Genomic DNA, 20,317 nt, shown 5'->3' on the forward strand with positions numbered 1-20,317 from the left:
ACAGTTCATTTTCATATCTACAACGCTGCGATCCTTCAAAATATAAAGTTTTCCTGTAATAGCTCTAAATAATAATTTAACGCCATATTTAGTGAAAGAAAGAGTTTAGGGGGCGCCACAAGCCTTCAGGAAATTGTCAACTCTATGGCAACGTTTGACGCAACTGCGCAGCGACGCCATTTTCCATAGCGCTGACTAGACGCCGAGGCTAGAAAAACGCCAGTGTGCAGGGGTGGCCCTAAGACTAAATTACTTATTTCGAACAAACGCAGCGTTGTATTGATATTTCACCCATATTATTTACTCGTGTATCATACTTGCTTGAAATTATAGTAAGATCAGATCACTCATACACTAGCAAATTAAATTTTGTAAGCAAACAGCCTTTAAGCAGGTGAAACTCCTGCAAATGTGCAAGGTGCGGAAAGTTTTCAAAAAGTTAGAAAGTTTCCGGAAGATCTCATTGGAAACAAGGGAAACTTCCATTTTTGAAATCGAATATTTCGATTCCTATATGAGAAGTTTCCGAAAATTTTCTATGTGGAAATTTCGCAATTTTGGAAACTTTCCGACGGCTTATCAGTAGTCCTACCTAAATACGGAGCCGCAAGGAACGGATTATACCGGTATGTTCGCGAGCACAAGCCAGAAGCTTACAGGACTTTTTTATTCACAGTTTATCTTGATGTCTGTACAATAGAATGAATTCATTCATAAAATAGTCATGCACTTTTGCAATTGAGCGTACAAACGTATGATTTATTCGGTTATTATTTTTTCTGCGTTCTTAGATGACTACACATTTAGCTAAGCATTTTTAGGGTTACGTACCCAAAGGGTAAAAACGGGACCCTATTACTGAGACTCCGTTGTCCGTCTGTCTATCTGTCACCAGGCTGTATCTCATGAACTAGTAGCTCAGTTGCTGCGTCTATATGTTCCCTCACCGACTAGAGTTCTGTTTCGACCGCGTTGTCGCCATTTGTTAGCGCTGCCACCAGTACGAACTGTGTCCCGCCGTAAATCACCGCTTGTTCAAGCCTTGCACCTGCTAAACTCACTCCTCGAATCAGCACCAAACTGTGATGTGTTTGCGAGTGGATGGTTGGACGTGTGTTATGAATGCTTGAGGTTCTGCGAGACGAGGAATGAACGGCCTTCTTCTGTTATATGTTAGTTTAGATTTGTGTACTATGTGTATGAAATGTCTATTGGTTTCACAGTGCTTTGGATCACTGTTATGCTGTGAAATGTAATGAATAAAAAATAAAAAAATAAAAATAAAAATGAACTGTTTTTACAGTTGTTTAGACAGTTGAAATATTCACAGATGATGTATTTCTGTTGCCGCTATAACAACAAATACTAAAAAGTACGGAACCCTCGGTGCGCGAGTCAGACTCGCACTTGGCCGGTTTTTTGTTAATTCTATCGCACCGAAAAATAACTTCCATAGCTAATCTAGAAAACTCTCGTTTATCGTCGAATGGAGACCAAATCCATACGCACTTGCGGGCAACCTCGGCGGCGCCCCGCCATCCTATAATGTTGGCGTTGGCGGTTAATAATATATAACATTATACAGGTCCTAAAATCGAAATAACAAAGCCGCAAGTGCATATTGGCCCTAACTCGGTAGCAAGAAGTCCCTAAGTCTGGCGAGTGCTCCGCAGAAAGCTCACGGTATCGGTCGGTTGGGCGACGGCGACGCCGGCAGCAGCGGCGGCGGCGCCGGCGTGGCGTCCAGGTCGCACGCCGACAGGAGACGCACCAGCTCGTCGGCCGTCGGCCCGCCGTCGGGGATCGGGGACTCGTCGCCTTCCGCTGCAAAGTTTTAACTTTTAAAATCGTATATAGCTTCTGCCCGCGGCGGTTACCTATCTCAACCTCCAAATATTTTAGTCCGATGTTACATTTGCCAAATTTTCATTTGATCGATCGAGGTTTTCCTAAAAACCGTCGGATTTTCAGAAGGGTCACAAATCTAAACAAACCTGGTTGTACAGGATGCCTAATAAGAGTAGGATATAGAATGAAGTAATCTCACCGCTACTGGTGCTGGTGCCGGTGCCGACGGAGAGCGCGGGCTTGGCCGCCTTGTCGATGGCGGCGCTGAGGTCCCACATCTGCGCGGCGCCGGAGCGGTGCCCGCACAGCAGCAGGCGGCGCGGCCGCAGCGCGCCCTCGCACTCCGCGACCGCGAAGCACGACACGGCCGACCCGTCCACGGAGCGGATTGTGCATACCCTGAGGATACGCTCGAACTTAATTTTTAATACAGTTGCTTAAAAAGTGGTACTTTTTGTGGCTGCGTAGCGTGCGAGAAGCTCAATTTCTCGAACTAGTGCTTTTTACTTTTTAGTTCCAAACTATACTTTCGAAACGCAGTTAAAATTGAATTTAGCGCGGAGCAGGTACCAGGGCCTCATGAGTTATGAGGAGGTGTCGTTGACCAACCCGCGCCGGGCCCGCGGCGGCCGCGGCCGGGGCGCGCACGAGTATGAAGGTATCGCGGGCTGCGGCAGCTCGCGTATCTTAGCTGTATAGGTACTTTTGGTTTTGGTTTGGTTTGGTGGTATGATTCTACTAATGATATATTAATTTATTATTTTTTCGCAATTGTATTAAAAAACGTCGTTTACAACACGTGTGAAATGTCTTTTTACACTAGTTGTAAAATGTACTATTATAACATTTTTAAACTTTCGCATTTTAAACACATATTAAATAAAGGTAACAAAATAAATTCGCGATAGACTCGGTTGTTAATGTGATTTAATATGAACTCAAAGTTTACATAATTAATGTCATTAACGGGTCTGACGTGATAAAATTTCATTATTTTACCTTTTTCCCGACGTTTCAGCTAGGTTGCACTAGTTGTGGTCACGGAAAAACACCACGCCACTTAGCTGTGGTAGTGAAACTAATGATATTTAATCGCGTTAAACCCGTTAATTATATTAATCATGTGTACAAAACGCGAGTTTAAAGTGTCAACTCGAAGTTTAGTCGAACAGTTTATGTGAAGGTAACGGAATGGATGGTACGAAAAAGTTTCGGAACAGAACTCGTGATTCTAAAGCGAAATAACATAAAAGTTTCACAAATAACGTTTTCTTGTTAGGGCATACCTTCTTCCATTCGACGCTAAGCGCACATATAACGTGTCCGTATCCGGCACTACTTTCTGAATGAAAATCTGTTCCTCATCTTGCTCGCCGTATGGTCCTGCGAAAAAAATGTTTCATAAGACTTTCTATTCTCACGAAATATAAAACTAAGTACTCGTAACGTATAAGGAAACCAATTTTTAATGCACCATTGGTAAATTTAGTGTCCGAACGAAGTTTCGATTTTGGTATAATTTAACTCGAGTCTTAAGTCATCTACACTAAGTCTGCACGCCAAGTGCTTCGTGAAGTATAAGCACGGCGCAAGGCCAGTACATTGTAAGTCATTAATACACACCTTTTTGCTGAAAACAAGTATGTAGTTCATGGTAGAGCTACATTAAACAAGTAAGTACTATTATTGTAGGGCCATTACCATCTGAGCTTCGGGGCAATAAAACCCGCTATCAACAAGGATGTGCAAAAAGTACACGTGCTTATCGATAGTTTGCTACCTGCGTAGGAATTTTCGCTTGTTATTGAATAGTCGTAATAAATATATAATAATAAAAATAGTACTCATTATGGTTAGTTTTTTTGCATTAGAAAGATGGTAAGCGATCTTGACGTGTCATTTTATTAAAAATTACTTTTGTAAAATAAGTTACAGCAAATATGTGACAATTATAAATCATATACGATCTTTTACATTCTTTTGCTTTCATAAAAAATATAAACTAATTTTTTAAAAGCGTTTTTAAATTTTAAATTTGATTCAATAAAGAGACACTTTAACCAGAAATGACACAAAAACGCCCAGAGTGGCGTTTACGGACTAGGAGGGCCGACCCCAAGAGACATGGGATATAGGCTTAGGAGAAGAAGAAAGAGACACGTCAAGATTGTTTACCTTTTTTCTAATGCTAAAAAAAACGAACTTTAGTAAATGGATTAGTGTCGATTTTTCATTGTTTGTCAAGTCAGTCAGTCAGGCGTTAGTAATGGAGTGGTAATTTCATTTTAATATTTATTTAAGAGGCCGTAGTCGATTTTGGAGCAAAAATGTAAAATTGATAGATTTAGTCGTTGAAATTATACACGTTTTGTTACGTAATATCTAAATAACAAGTATTGATTTCTATTAGCACGTCTTCTCATCTTGCCTTTTAATAATGAGGTCGCGAGTATAGGATATGTGTAATACAAAATTACCATGTTTAGCAGTCCAAACTTTACGAAATTTACAAATAAGAGCGACAAAATCAGTGCTTTACGCGCGTTTACCTAAACGTCCATCAGAAAAGCAAACATTACTAATTTAGTGAGTCTGTTTTCAAAAAATTGATCTGATAAAAGGTAAGATAAGAAGACGTGCTAATAGAAACCAGTACTTGTTATTTCAATTAGGTAACAAAAGGTGTACAATTTCACAGACTAAATCTATCAATTTTACATTTTTGCGACTAAAATCGACACCGGCCTCTTAATATCTTGGCATATTTCGTAATTTATTTGTTATTTTTTCCCTTCATGTATAAAAATATTTATTTTGTAATATTGACAACAAATTTTACTTACACAAATCTATCGATAGCAAAATATCGCTGCTACTACAAGCATCACTTGGGCTCGCCATAAGCCCCACGAGTGCGAGCGACAGACTCCGATAAAAATGATTTATTGCCCCGACGCTCAGATGGTAATGGCCCTACAATCTTAAGGCGAAATCATCCCATTGTCACTGAGAAGCTACCTATAGTGCAGACTGAGCGCAGAGGGACTCTCTTCCACTTTTATACATGTTTCGTCGTTAATTTGACCCCAAAATTGTTTAAAATGAAGCGTTCTAGCTACGATCGCGCCAATAGAGTCCGTAACCGTAGACTGACGCTTTCAAATTTAGGGTTAATTTAACGCTCTAAATAAACATTATGATGTCAATAACATGTAAAATATTACCAATATCATTACACGGTTGAACTGTAGGACCTTCTAGAGCCAGCACAATGAAGCTTGCTTCTGGCATAATTCCACTTTGCTTAGGTTCTCGACTCGGCGCTCCCCATATCACATGGTTGAAGAAACTAACTACAGCTTCCATAATCGAATTGAAGCTTATTGTAACATGCTTAAGGTTGAAAGTACCGCAGTCGTTGTGTGGCTGGGCGGTGGGGGCCTCTAGCGCGAGCACTTTGAAGGCAGCCTTGGGCGTGGTGCCGGGTTGGGTGGAGATCATTCCTCGGAAGCGAGTCACTCGCCAGGAGCGGACGTGGTTGTATTCGCTGCATACCGATATTAGGTAGTTTTCTGATAGAGAGACCTGAAAGAGACATCGTCATGTAGTATTAGCAGTCGTACGCAATTTAACGGGTCTCTTTTGTTTCCCATAAAGTTTCATAATGTATTGTTTGTCCGCATTTTCGTTAGTCATAATTTAGGATTGCCATAAAACAAACCTAACCTATCTATAGGATAACCTTACGAAAATCCTGAAAGGTTAACGGTTTCAGAATTCTAATGATAATCTGAATATCATTACATTATCACTTTCAATAATTATGTCAAACAAAGGGACCCCCAATTTAACCTTCGGTATTCCAACGTGGTGAACTCACAACTGTTGTCGATATCCGACGATTTGCAAGTGGGCCATTAGCCTCTAACTGGCCACCATATGCTGTGGCTGCAGCATAACCTTCCCTTTCCTCTGCCCAACTGCAAACCTTTAGCTAGCTTCTAGTGGTTAGTTGACGTTTATAAAAACCATAACACTCGCCAAGTCCCCCCGCAATCCTGACAAAGGACCAAAAATTTGATATGGTTCAGTAGCTAGTGCAATAGCGGTATCGCAAAGCCGCCGATGACAAAAATGGGCGAAGGCGATGATTTTTTTCATTCTTCCTTTATTTCGTTAGGAGTCCAAACGTGCACCGTAATATTTACTTTGGCGACTAAACAGTTCACCGTGTTGGGCTACCACGAAGACCGAATTATATTTTTGTAGTAATTGTCAGTAAAAATTGTAAGTACCTTGGTGACAGTGCTCTGGTGGACGGTGAAGGTCTGGAAGAGTTGCGGCCCGTGGCCCACGGTTTCTGGATGCTGCACTATGACCCGTACTGAGCCGTACCGAGTACCATATGCTATCTCTATCCAGTTGCCGCACAGATCTACACAAATAATTCAGGTTTATTTGGTAGATAAACAAATATTAAAAAAAGAGTCGCCTAGGCACATTAAAAATTTCAATGGATGTGCCTAATTGATATTATTATACATCTAAGAAAATGAGTAGGGTCCCACTCCATTGTAATCGACGTCGAATAGGTTTGAGCTGATGATGTTACGTAGGTACTTCAAACTGCATTAACTGCATAAGTCATCTGCCGATGTAGAGCCAGCGGCAGGCGACAACGTTCGATGTTTTATCGCTCCATTAACATGGAAATAGGAGCTTTATTGACTCGTTTAATTAAATCGATTCCGCGTCGATAACTGGGGTGCACCCTTAATAGAGCTTGATCTTTTTTTTACTTGGAAAGAGGAACATGAGGTAGGTAATTAATTAAGCGCTATATTACAAACATTTTTATGGCTTTTATTTTCCTTTTATTGTTACTTACTGGTCTTAGGGGTGAGGTACACTGATATGGATGTGATGGGTTCTTGATTGGGGTCCTTATACAACTGAGTGACTAGTAGATCATTGTCCTTCATACGGAGCGGGAATTTTTGCATATCTGTGGACAAAATTATCCTACATAAATATAATGTGAGAATAGAAGACCTATCCAAGAAAAATCATTGAGAAGAAGTTATGCATAAAGACACATTTCTTTTGTTAGTTTCTCAATTTACAGAGGTTTGTAAGAGGTTGCTACGTTTTAAGAATAACCGGCCGCTTCGACTTAAACATGATTATGGTCAGCTACAAAAATAAAGGAGATATAAGATGGTTTGTGTTACCTATATAGTTGATGGCGCCCGTGTTGGTCCCCAGCAGCAGGAACGAGCCGGCGGTGTCGTGTGTGCTGAGATGCGCCACGTCCTGCGTCTGCCAGTGCTGCGTGCTGGTGTGCCACACGCCCGCCTTGCTCCGCGCGCCCGCTCCGCTCAGGGCCACCAGTTGTGGCCCGACGAATAGCAGGTGCTCCACCCGAACACCCAAGTTGAATGTGCCTGTAAGTTTAATGTGTCAAATAATGCTGAAAATCTACAATATATGTGTAATGCACGTAGTAACATAAAAGGTCTAGACTATCATTAGCAGAATACAAATACAAGATCTCTTTAGTGCTAGACTTGAATTGCTTCCTAGCTCATAAGTATGTGAAGTAGGTATGTTATTATTTTATTATGTGTCTAATTTATACATTTCGAAAAAAATATCACTCCCTCTCATTCATAGATTTCGCCCCCGCCGTCGTACCTCTACTGCCAATTTTTTCAAATGTTGCGGTTTCTACCTTAGTCTGAATGTACTGACAAGCGAATCTCACCAACTAATGTTCTCCTTATGGACTCGCTATGCGAAGAGAACGCCCACAATCGACCCAGCGGCTCACTCGCTATGTACATGACATCGGTCCCCGTAACATTCGTGACCCTAGCTGTCACTTCGTCTTCTACCCAGATGGGTAGAAGAGGAGGTGAGTAGATACTCATTCGATTTTGTCGTTTCATATGATCGAAAAAAAATGCCAAATGAACCTCACCTATGAATGTCCTCCGGACAGGCTCGCTACGCGTAGGGACCACCCACAACTGAACCAGCGGCCCGATAGCTATGCCCAACATGACATCGGTTCCCGTAGTGTTCGTGCCGCTGGCCGTCGCTACTTCTTCTATCCACCTATTCATTCAGTTTTGCCGTTTCCACAATTGTCTGAATACAGTGTCAAATGAACCTCACCTAGTAATATCCTCCGGACAGGCGCTACGCGTAGAGAACGCCCACAACCAAACCAGCGGCCCGCTCGCTATGCCCAACACGACATCGGTTCCCGTAGTGTTCGTGCCGATGGCCGTCGCCCCGCCGCCCGTATTGTCACTCAACTATTCCCTCTACCACTGTCTAATTATAGTGTCAAATGAATCTCACCAACTAATGTCCTCCGGACAGGCTCGCTATGCGTAGAGAACGCCCACAACCGTACCAGCGGCCCGCTCGCTATGCCCAACATGACATCAGTCCCCGTAGTGTTCGTGCCGCTGGCCGTTGCCCCGCCGCCCGTCTTGGCGTTCAACGCTATCCTCTCTATCACAGAGTCTTGGACGGGCGATTGGAACACGACATACCATCCGCATGAATCTGTCAATCTGATGAAACAAGTGTTACAAAAGACAATTGGTGTTCAGATTAATAAAAATAAATGCAACGTTCCACGGACCTTTCCCATGAAACTATTTATCGTATTTTTTATCGATTACGCATTGTTACCTATAGAAAATGAAACTCCTATACCTAAAATCACCATCAAATTCGTGTTAGTACTAGATTATTCCTTAAGTGTTCCAAATATGCTACGATTTTATAAAATTTGTCGATACGAAATCAAAGTCTGCGGTATACTTTGCAGGGTTAATTGATGACTAATTTAATTAAGTAAAACAAATAAAATAAATATAAAACCGGCCAAGTGCGAGTCGGACTCGCGCACGAAGGGTTCCGTACCATTACGAAAAAAAATCAGGAAAAAAATCACGTTTGTTGTATGGGAGCCCCATTTAAATAAGTATATTATTCTGTTTTTAGTATTTGTTGTTATAGCGGCAACAGAAATACATCATCTGTGAAAATTTCAACTGTCTAGCTATCACGGTTCATGAGATACAACCTGGTGACAGACAGACGGACAGACTGACAGCGGAGTCTTAGTAATAGGGTCCCGTTTTTACCCTTTGGGTACGGAACCCTAAAAATGGTTTATTAGGGCCTTTTAAGACATACCTGTATCCAGTAACGAAATGTGTGTATGCAACCGCGATCCAATTGTGGTGTGCCTTTATAATTTGAACTTTCATGCTGTCTGCCCACGCGTTTACTGGAAAAAAAACTTAATTGTGAAGGCAATAGGGTTGGAAATAGAGTAAGTATATAATTTGTATTGGAACTTACATTCCGGCGGGCGTATCCCTTTATAACAGTCTGCATTGCCTAAAGAAGCGGCTCTGGAATGTCCACGGCCACATCGACTGAAAACAATATCAACATTTAATTTCTAACATTACAACCATTGTCTTTTTCGTTAATAATCTATATAAAATTTTCTACAAAATAAATATCCAGGTTTCGGTATTAAATTACTTTTGAATTTTATTTTATACAATTTTCAGGATACTTGTTGTACCATAAAACCACCTAACTATAATCCAATACGACAACTATTTAATGGTCCAATAGTTTATTACGTAATTTAGTACCAATACTTCGTAAGAACTATTATATAATCTGTGCCAATACCGGATATTCTTATCGGTTGTGTGATATTTTTAATTATGACGATAGTTTCACCCCAAAACGAAGATATTTGAGTTAGTTCTGGACCATAGCTATAGTTGGAAGATAATGGACTATATTTTAGTTGGGTTGTTTTACAGTATTTTCCGAAAGAAAATATGGAAATTGAAACTGACCTCAATTGGTCCTGCGAAGGTATCCTGCCCACAGTCCTCAGGTCCAGGGAAGAGTTCCTTGAGTGTGTCCTATTACATGGTGCATCAGCATTTGACGCGGTGGAGTTCTTTCTAGAACATCCATTGCTATTTCTATTGCTGCTGTTGCTTGGTAATGGAGTGTTTACTGCAAACAAAATACATTCATGAATTAAGGACTACTACATTAATTCTTACATGTTTAAGTTTTATATAAACCCCAAAGCCCAGGAAGCTCCAAGTTACAATATTTGTACAAAAAATAATAATTGTATATTCAAAATGTTATTGTTACGTTTTGGTTATTTAATTAGACGACTTTTTTTTTATCGAATGCAATCTAATCTGAACTTTAAAATGGAGTGCTAAGGTTGAAATCATATTGTAACTTTTGTGGTCATGCACCAGGCAAAGAGTTCATATTTTTTATTTCTTTATTTGTAACTAGCTTTTGCCCGCGACTTCGTCTGCGTAGTTAGTAGTTTGGGTAGGTAGCTTATTTTTTATCCAATCTGCTTTTTATCGATTTCTCATACAAAAGTGGACCCTCCTTTTCACCCCCTTAAAGGATGATTTCTAGCATAAAGTCCTTCCCCGGGACTCAATCTCTATACCAAATTTCGACTAGATCGGTTCAGCAGTTTAAGCGTGAAGAGGTAACAGACAGACAGACACACTTCGCATTTATAATATTAGTTAGTATGGACGTGTTATAGTCTACAGAATAAACAAACTGCTAGACTTACTAAATAGCTTTTTTCTACTCGTCGAGTATAATCTGTGTATTACAACCTTACTCTTTTCAACGTTGGATAGTCTACGGCCTAAGAATATTCACAGATGGCTCAAAGACAAACGAAGGGACAGGATGTGGTGTCTTCTCAGAGGACCTGAACATACACATCACAAAGTCCCTTGGTGAACACAATACGGTATTCCAAGCTGAATGTTTAGGAATAATAGAAGCTTGCAATGCTATTACAAGACGACAAGTGAAACACGAAACCATACTAATACTGTCAGACAGTAAATCGGTACTACAAGCGCTATGCAGCGACAAACTTACTTCAGAGCTTATACTTGAATGTCATCGAAGCCTCACTGAAGTGAGCAAAGAAGGCAACAAAGTAACAGTACAATGGATAAAGGGGCATAGTGGATCAAGAGGAAACGATGCAGCGGATGAACTGGCCAGGAAAGGTTCAGAAACACCGGCATATGGACCCGAGCCAATCATGCCCCTACCAATATCCTACATACACAACCAGCTAGAACAACATCACAGACAACTGCACAACAAGTACTGGAATGAAATGAAGACATGCAGGCAAACCAAAGAAATTCTACCGGAACTGAACCACAAACTTACCAAAATATTACTGAAAACACCAAGAAGCCAACTACGTAAAATAGTAGGATTAATAACAGGACATAACACACTAAACAAACACCTACATATTATGGGTAAAACGGACAGCCCCATGTGCAGAGCGTGCATGGCAGAAGAAGAAACAACAAAACATATTCTCCTAGACTGTAAACAGGTAGAAGTATATAGGAGCAAATACCTAGGGAATCCATGCACACTAAAGGAAGCAACTAGCAACCTGAAGACCTTGCTAGGCTTCGTGGAGGAGCTGGGGTGGTTAGAGTAGCGCTACCTCGTTTCACGCAAAATAGGCACATTGGATGTCGAGTTGCGGAAAATGCCCAGCAAAACTAACTAACTAACTAGTCTACGGCACTTCCGACTCACGCATAAGAATTTTATCGATACGGTTTAGTCAAGTATAAAATTTTTGAAAATAAAACTTCATACATTTCGATAAAATATTTCTTGTTTAAGGAGACTCGATTCAATGAAAATTAGCCTACTTAAACACGCTGCGTCGCATCTGCTTTGTGATTGGTTGGCCAACAAAAACATTTTATTTTATGTTGGAGTAGAAACAATTGCTTCATAAGTAAGAAACGCGCATGTGACACCCTTCATATAGCAACATTCATACCCTACGAAAACCGCTTAGCGTTGCTTGTTAGTCTCCATAGGCTACGGTGGCCAAAATCGAGAAAAAAACTGTCTTAAAATTGAATTTAGCAAGGAGCAGGTACCAGGGCCTCATGAGTGACGAGGAGGTGTCGTTGACCAACCCGCCGGGGGCACTAGGCCCGGCGGCCGGGGCGCGTACGAGTATGAAGGTATCGCGGGCTGCGGCAGCTTGCGTAACTTAGCTGTATACTTTTGGTTTGTTTACCTATATTATTCTACTAGTTGAAAGCATTATTTTTTTGTCTCGTAGAAAAAGTATTGTATACAATAGTGACATAATCAAGATTTTCAATCTCGTACCTTAACTTAAGCAACTCAGCAAGCTTCGTTGCTTAAACACGATACTCGACTGAAAAGCTCTCTATTATATCACAATTGTATAAAATACGATTGTAAGAATATGTGGGTGATAGCCTTACAAAAGTCTATATAAATCAAAGACAATAAGAACTAGACTGTAAAAGACGGTTTAGGCTATCAATTAGGATCCCGTTTATCTACTCTTAGTTCAATACGAATTGGGGACAAGACGCATATTTTTAAATTTATTCACAGAAGTGTGTACATTTCTTTCCATATTTTACTACTCTAAAGATTTACTGATAAATTTCAAAATATATTTTATTTATATGACTGCATAAGTTACAAGAAACCCAAAAAAATAACTATATTTAATACCTGTGTCTCTAATATTTATAAGATTTTGTATTTTGTTTTAATCGATTGTGTATTTTGTTAATTGTCTATTTTTCTGTTTGCCGATATTTCTAAATTGTGTGTATTTGCAGCAAACAAATAAACATTTTATCTATCTATCTATATATTATGCCTTGTTTACATATAATATAACTGATATGGATATGCAAGCTAAATATATTTTGGTAATCTAAAGCACTCATAATTGACATTAGAGATAACACAGATATGCCATTAAGCCATAATGGCTTAGATAAAAAAAAAAACAAGGTTTTAGATTATATCATATTATAAATGTATGATAAAACTTTTACTGCACATTTAATGAAAATAGTCAAGCAGTACTTAGAGAAGGGGTTCCAAACTTTTTTTTAAATTTTAGGTGCGTCCGTGCTGGCCACCCAAAAACTCTAAGTACAGTCGCCATCAGATATATCGGAGCGGCCAAGGTGATCACAAATATCTGAACACGCCTCTATTGTCAAGGCGCTAGGTGCATGTTCAGATATTTTTGAGCACCTCGGCCACTCCGATATATCTGATGGCGACTGTACCATAATAGCCGTAACCCACAAAAAGCCTGCATAGCCTAAAGGCAGAAGCTACCCAGGCTTCACTTGACTGTTGTGTCCACCGACCTTACCTTATCTGTACCACACTAAGTACTATACGTAAGTGCAATACAGGCTTGCCTAGTGCGGGGACCACTCATACCGAGTTTGCATTGCATGTTAAGATAAGTTTCTTACATAATAAATTAGTAAATAAGTCTTTAGTTTATTGTACCGACTTATTTTAAATAAATATTTTGCCATTTTCATTGTTGATTTTCAATCCCAGCAATAAAGTAATGGAAGAATGAAATGAATGATGGGGATCAAGTCATAAGGCCCATTATCTCTACATGATGTTATGGGGGTAAATATCTAATTCTCATGTGAAATTTAACCCATGTATACCAGTTTGGGAATCCATTTAAAAATCCTGTAAATAATATTATTTTTTACCATCAATCCTAACTCAACTGAAAAGTTTTATGCTATTTTCGAGCATATTTTTTTTTATAGATTAACATTAATAAAATGTTTACTTTACTTACAAGGTGGTGGTAGGTATCCATAGAAGAGCACATCTCCACATGAAGAATGATTCATCTCATCACATAGAGCCAGTCTCCTGCTAAGGGGAGTGATGCCAAAGTAGTCACACTCGTGTCTGAGTGCTCTAATGTTGACATTATTCAAGTCTATGTCTCTGGTTCGGAGGAAATTTAAGATGAGCCCAAACAAGTTTGGATCTCGGTCTATGAATATAGCACCAGTTTCATCTCTGACTGTAGGTATGCGCCCACTGAGTAGAGCTGTGAAAAATGTGTCTGGCACCCATGTCAGTGTGTGCCAGGATGTAGCAAATCTGAAATATTATGAAAATTATGTAATTAATCTTATATATAGGTTTAAAAAATTGGGTTTTAGTTGCTGTGTGCCTCCCTTATTAAATTAATATAATATTATGTTAATACTATGCTGTAATATAAATATTACACACATATTTCTCCTTAACTCTTAAAAAGTAGATAAGTAAATAACATGCTATTAAGTTTCACAGTACTAAAAGTTTGCATATCACAATGGTGTGTCTATAGTGTTAGATGGATTAGTAGGTATAACATTGAATAATTCTATTCTATAAGGGACTTCAATACCAAAGGATTGTTAGAAATATTGTATTAGCACCCTTATAATACCTACGCATGTGTGTATCACACCTAACCTCCTTTCTGTATATGTCACTATGAATTTATCTACTATTCTCTTTGGTATCGACTACGCTGATGATCGGACGTGGCTCCCTATTTTACAAGTATATTTGTGTATTCAAGACAATAAAACAAATTGATATGCGAACAGTGACTGTTTATTTTCCACTGCCCTTGCGGAACCTGGTATCCGCGCAATAGGTTATGGGCCCAGTCACGATTTACACTCGCTGTTCACTGTCACGCCGTCTCCACGTGGGTTCTACTTCGGATCGCCGGTAAGCGCATTTATCATGGCCGCCGAGTTGAATCATTCTCCAAGCTACTCCAGCCAATCAAATCAATCAATTGAAAAGCTGCGAGGCTCTGAAAACTACCAGACGTGGAAGTACCAGATCAGGATGCTGCTGACCCTCGACGGCTTGTGGGAGACTGTGGAAGGGACAGACGTGGACCCGTCGCACGTCAAACGAGCATTGGCTCGCATCGGTCTCAGCGTGTCGACCGCGTGCCTACAACACATTCGACAGGCTACTACTTCAAAGGAAGCATGGGATAACCTCAAATCGGTATTTGAGAATAAAGGTCTGTACAGGCGCGTGCTGCTCTTGCGGCAGTTGCATCGTATAGAATATAAGCAATTTAATTGCATGTCCCGTTACCTGGAAGCGGTGATGTCCCTCGTGCATCAACTAGCGGACATTGATAAAAATATTGAAGACAAAGAAGTGGTGGAACTACTTCTTAGCGGACTGCCAGATGAATACGACGCCCTGGTAAGCAACCTCGAGACTGCGAATATTGCCGACAACAACCTCACCGCTGACATGGTGAGATCTCGCCTTCTCCAAGAAGAATCGCGGAAAAAGGAAGGATCTTCCTATGTGGATGAAGCCGCTATGTTTTCCAAGGCAAGAAATCATTCCGTCAGTGCAACACCGAGACAACAAAAGCAAGTTATTTGTCACTACTGCGGAAAAGGAGGCCACGTAAAAAGCAAATGCTTCAAATATAGGAAAGACAAGGTGAAGAATCGGTCACTTCTAGCTACCGAGTCATCGAAAGCATTCTTTGCTAAGAAGTCAACCTTTTACCTGGACTCTGGTTGCTCCAATCATCTTTGCAATGACAAGACAATCCTGAAGGACTACAAGGAGTTGCCGGGCGAAGGAAGTAAAGTGACTCTGGCCAATGATGACTCTATATCAGCTGAAGGTGTCGGGGAACTACTAGTGGGTGGTGTCATCGATAAACTTAATAAGGTATTATATGTCCCTAACTTGACCGCTAATTTGTTATCTGAGAGTAAATTGTGTGATATAGGCTATACTGTAGTTTTTACCAAAGATAAATGTAATATATATAATAGTTGTAAAATTCATGGCAACCCTATTACCTCGGCATTTAATAGGAATGGTTTATATGAATGGGTTGGGTGTAGTCAAGGGAAAGGAACTTCGCAAGAAGTGCATTCTTCCATGTTCTTGCATAATAGGCAAAATACACAGAGTGCTAATGTAGCTGTTTCTTCTCTGCCAGTTCAACTTCTACATTCCCGTTTAGGTCACCTTAGCTTTAAAAGCATGTGTACTCTAAGGGATGATCCTGCAACCGGCATCAAATTTCAGGAAACTTCTGGTGTAAAGTGTGAGACCTGTCTGCTTGGGAAGCAAGTTTCCTTGCCGTATCCCGTGGGCGAGGCTACACGTGCAAACAAACCTTTGCAACTTGTGCATAGTGATGTAGCAGGTCCGTTTCAAGAAGACAGCATTGGCGGTGCGAGGTTCATGGTAACCATGACTGACGACTACACCAGGAAGTCACACATCTTCCTCATGCGTCATAAATCCGAGGTAATTGAACATTTTATTACTTATAAGAATTTGGTAGAAAAACAATTAGGATTGCCAATTAAAACACTTCGGACAGATTTTGGGTCTGAATATTGTAACAAAAGCTTTGCTGATTTTCTTAGAAAAGAGGGTATTGTTCATCAGAAGAGTGTACCTTATTGCCATCAGCAGTGTGGTGTTGCTGAGAGACTGAATAGGACTCTTCTTGACAAAGCTAGATGTATGCTATATGAAGCTGGTCTCAGCAAGCGTTTTTGGGGTGAAGCAGTTATGACTGCCGCATACTTAAAGAATAGGAGTCCAACAAGTGCATTGTCGGGACGTACTCCTAAAGAGCTCTGGACAGGCACTACACCAGACCTCAGGCATCTTCACGTCTTTGGCTGTATTGCCTATTCCTTAATACCTAAAGAAAATCGTCGCAAACTTGATCCTAGAAGCAAACCTTATATTTTTGTTGGTTACAGTGAAACAACAAAAGGTTTTAGGCTTTTGGACCCACTGAACCCTAAGAAAGTAATTTTGTCTCGAAATGTTGTGTTTTTAGAAGATACATTTTACAACTACTTAGATAAACTAAGTTTTAACCAATCTGACAATGAGAATATATTTTATGAATTTGAATTTACTTATAATGATAATGCTAAATCTACTCATAATAATATTGAAAATAATGATAATTTAATTCCTAGTCAGGATAATGTAATTGAAATCCCTAGTGATAGTAATGAAAATTTAGTTTCTAGTCAAACTGATGAGGATTCAATGTCTATTCAAAATGAGCAAATTCCAATCTGTAACTCAAGAAGTGAAGAACATATGTATAATCAAAAAACTGATGATTCTTCCATGGCGTTTTCAGATTCAGAGGAATTCTGTACCGGAAGCGAGAATGAGGAGCCAGGCTGCTCTACTTCAGGCTCAGGTGACTCGTTGAGCGAGTCTATAGTGCTGTCGCCGCGACCGTCACATTCAGGGGAAGCCCTGCCCCCAGCTGATGCGCCGGCTGTACATTCCTCACGTCCCGTACGTACTACAAGGTCACAAAAACCCAAAAGGTATGCTGATTATACGTCAGACTACTCCATGGTAGCGCACAACGCTGCGTCTGTCTGCAATCTAGATGTACCCCTATCGTATAAGGATGCTGTCACTGGTCCCCTTGGTGCAGAATGGTCTACCGCAATGAAGTGTGAGTATGACTCTCTCATAGCTAATAAAGTTTGGAGATTAGTTGATAGGCCACATAACATTAATGTAATAAAGTCAAAATGGGTATATAAAATTAAAACAGATGCATCGGGTAATTTTGATAAATTTAAAGCGCGCCTTGTTGCCATGGGTTATACACAAGTCCCTGGTGTGGACTATAAAGACACATTTTCACCAGTTGTAAGACATAGTACAATGAGAATATTGTTTGCTTTAGCTTGTGAGTATAATTTAAGCATAGATCACATTGATGTGACCACAGCTTTTCTCAATGGAGACCTTGAGGAAACCATTTATATGGAACTTCCACCAGGCTTTAATCATAACCATAAAAATAAAGTTTGTTTGTTGCAAAAAGGGATCTATGGTCTTAAACAACCTAGTAGAATTTGGAATAACAAAGTAAATAGAATACTGTGTGAAAATGGGTTTATTCAAAGTAGACATGAACCTTGTATCTATATAAGTAAAGATAAAAATAGCTTAGTAATAGTTGCACTTTATGTAGACCACTTTTACATTTTATCTTATAACGACTCTTGTAAATATAATCTTTTTAATATACTACAAAGTAAGTTTCATTGTAAAAACTTAGGAAACTTGAAGAGTTGTCTAGGCATCAATGTCGTAAGGGAGGGAGATGTATTGAAGTTGGATCAAAGTGACTATATTATGAAAGTACTTAAGCGGTTTAATATGGAAAATTGTAAACCTGTTTCTACACCTATGTCTGTAGGATGTAAATTTGAAACTGATGGAGAAAACTTATTTGATGAAACCTATAATTATAGAGAACTTATTGGTTCCTTGATGTACTTAGCTGTTTGTACCAGGCCAGACATAGCATATGCTTGTAGCCATTTGAGTCAGTATAATTCAAAGTTTAATAAAAGTCATTGGCTTGCAGCGAAACGGATTTTGAGATATCTAGCGGGAACAATTAACTATTCCTTATATTTTATAAAGAGTAGAGAATTGAATTTAACCGCATATGCTGATGCCGACTGGGCTAATGATGTAGATAGACGTTCTTATACTGGTTTTGTAATAAAGTTAGGCTCGAACTGTATACATTGGGAATCACGCAAACAGCGGTGTGTTGCACTTAGTTCTACAGAAAGTGAATTCATTTCAATTAATGATGTATGTAAAGACCTATGTTTCATCAAGAATATTTTGTTTGAAATTTTACATGTGAAACCTTACATCACTGTGTTTAATGACAATCAGAGCGCGCACAAGCTTTTACTTTGTAAAGAATATTCACATAAGCGTACTAAGCACATAGATGTACGGTATCACCACATAAAGGACTTGGTACATAATAATGTGTTAACAGTAAAATACTTACCAACCGAAGAAATGATAGCCGATGTACTTACCAAACCGCTGAGTCTATGTAAACATTCTAAATTCATTCAGAGCATGAACATAAAGTTAGATAATTGGGTATGTTTGCATGTGTGAAAGTAAGGTCATTATATAATAGTTTATTTTGCTTACAAATGTACATGTGCAATCGTAAAAATAGCATGCACTGTCTCTTCACTTTGTCCATGTTTGTGTCGTGTGAAAGCATGTTATTATACGAATGTGTATATGGATAGAGTTAGTCTCTACTTAAGGCAAGCATTATTGTAAATGTAAACTAATATAATTGATATTATATTGAGTTCAAGCCTTTTATCAGGGATGTGCCAATACACATTGATAACTTATTCTTGTTTTGTATAATGTTCTGTGTGCTCATGTTGTGTTTATGCATTGGTCTTATAAGTATGAGGGGAAGTGTTAGAAATATTGTATTAGCACCCTTATAATACCTACGCATGTGTGTATCACACCTAACCTCCTTTCTGTATATGTCACTATGAATTTATCTACTATTCTCTTTGGTATCGACTACGCTGATGATCGGACGTGGCTCCCTATTTTACAAGTATATTTGTGTATTCAAGACAATAAAACAAATTGATATGCGAACAGTGACTGTTTATTTTCCACTGCCCTTGCGGAACCTGGTATCCGCGCAATAAGGATTAGTAGTATTAGTACCATAAATATATGATTAAGATTTAATCAACTATATAAATTAATAAAACATTTGACATCACAATCACAATCTTTCTACCACCCGGCTCTGAGAGGCACGACAAAAGGGTAACTAATTAAATGTTTCTAATGTATTTGTGAAATCCACGTTAGAAACAGTACAGACATTTTTATCGTTTCACATTGATACAGCCTTAGTTCAACGAGATGTAAATAATATCCACAACATCATCTAATACAGATTATTCATAATACGTACTCGAATCTACATTAAATAGTTACATTCCAATCTGTGCAAATAAATAAAATTAAAGCTTACTTTGTCCCGCCGACGTTCAAGTTGACTATTTCCTGATAATTTGTCATTTAAATCGATTAAATAATATTTTAGCACACTGTCTTGTATTATATACGTGGAAACATAAATATTCCAACTTTCTAAATGAACTGAATCATAATTTTCAGGTCTCCCGTCAACAAACAAACCCCAATCAAAGTAATATAGGTAAATGAACTGTCAACGTCATGTCAAATACGTCTTGATTAGGGTTCTGTATTTTAAAAAAAGGTTCAAGATGAAATTAGATAGTTTGGTAAGGTATTTAGATTTTGTTCAAAGAAGTTAGTAACAAATACATAAACGATACAATGAAAATTTTACATATTTGAAAGAAAATTATAAAAAATTATTTAACATTATAATTTAACTACAATACTATAAAATAAACATACAAAAATGTCGTTGTAACTTAAAATAATGTAAGTAAATTAGTATGATTTATTTTGCACAGAACCCATAATCAAAAATAGTTTCGTTCTTGGCTCGATTTCATTTAAGCCTCGTTGACACACACAGTTTTTTTTAATAAAGCTTTCTATAAATTCTAATAGCTCTATTAGGCGTTTTTCATACCGGTTTTCCACAAAA

General features: G+C 39.0%; 2 protein-coding genes across 2 annotated transcripts in view; one reads left to right on the top strand and one right to left on the bottom strand.

Annotated features, from left to right (window-relative positions):
* Nucleotides 1–20,317, top strand: part of LOC134748452 (CAAX prenyl protease 2) — a 109,292-nt gene that overhangs the window by 12,932 nt on the left and 76,043 nt on the right. The gene's annotated exons all lie outside the window — the stretch shown is intronic.
* LOC134748448 (BTB/POZ domain-containing protein KCTD3) lies at nucleotides 1,004–19,899 on the bottom strand. Its single transcript, XM_063683242.1, has 13 exons — nucleotides 19,709–19,899; nucleotides 13,613–13,926; nucleotides 9,750–9,915; nucleotides 9,232–9,308; nucleotides 9,064–9,157; nucleotides 8,215–8,432; nucleotides 7,080–7,292; nucleotides 6,737–6,853; nucleotides 6,144–6,283; nucleotides 5,259–5,433; nucleotides 3,135–3,231; nucleotides 2,048–2,247; nucleotides 1,004–1,824 (listed from the first exon to the last, which is right to left on the bottom strand). Exons 1-13 carry the CDS (start codon nucleotides 19,753–19,755, stop codon nucleotides 1,679–1,681), a joined length of 2,004 nt encoding a protein of 667 aa, XP_063539312.1. The 5' UTR covers nucleotides 19,756–19,899; the 3' UTR covers nucleotides 1,004–1,678.

This window comes from Cydia strobilella, chromosome 16 (genome assembly GCF_947568885.1).
Source record: "Cydia strobilella chromosome 16, ilCydStro3.1, whole genome shotgun sequence".
Taxonomy (NCBI): domain Eukaryota; kingdom Metazoa; phylum Arthropoda; class Insecta; order Lepidoptera; family Tortricidae; genus Cydia; species Cydia strobilella.

Coding starts and splice junctions, on each gene's coding strand:
- LOC134748448 (XM_063683242.1), bottom strand. CDS start 19,755: ATGACAAATTATCAGGAAATAGTCAACTTGAACGTCGGCGGGACAAA. Junction 7,293..8,214: donor TGTCCGGAGGACATTAGTTG/GTGAGATTCATT, acceptor TTAAACTTACAG/GCACATTCAACTTGGGTGTT. Junction 6,284..6,736: donor GTACCTCACCCCTAAGACCA/GTAAGTAACAAT, acceptor TTATTTGTGTAG/ATCTGTGCGGCAACTGGATA.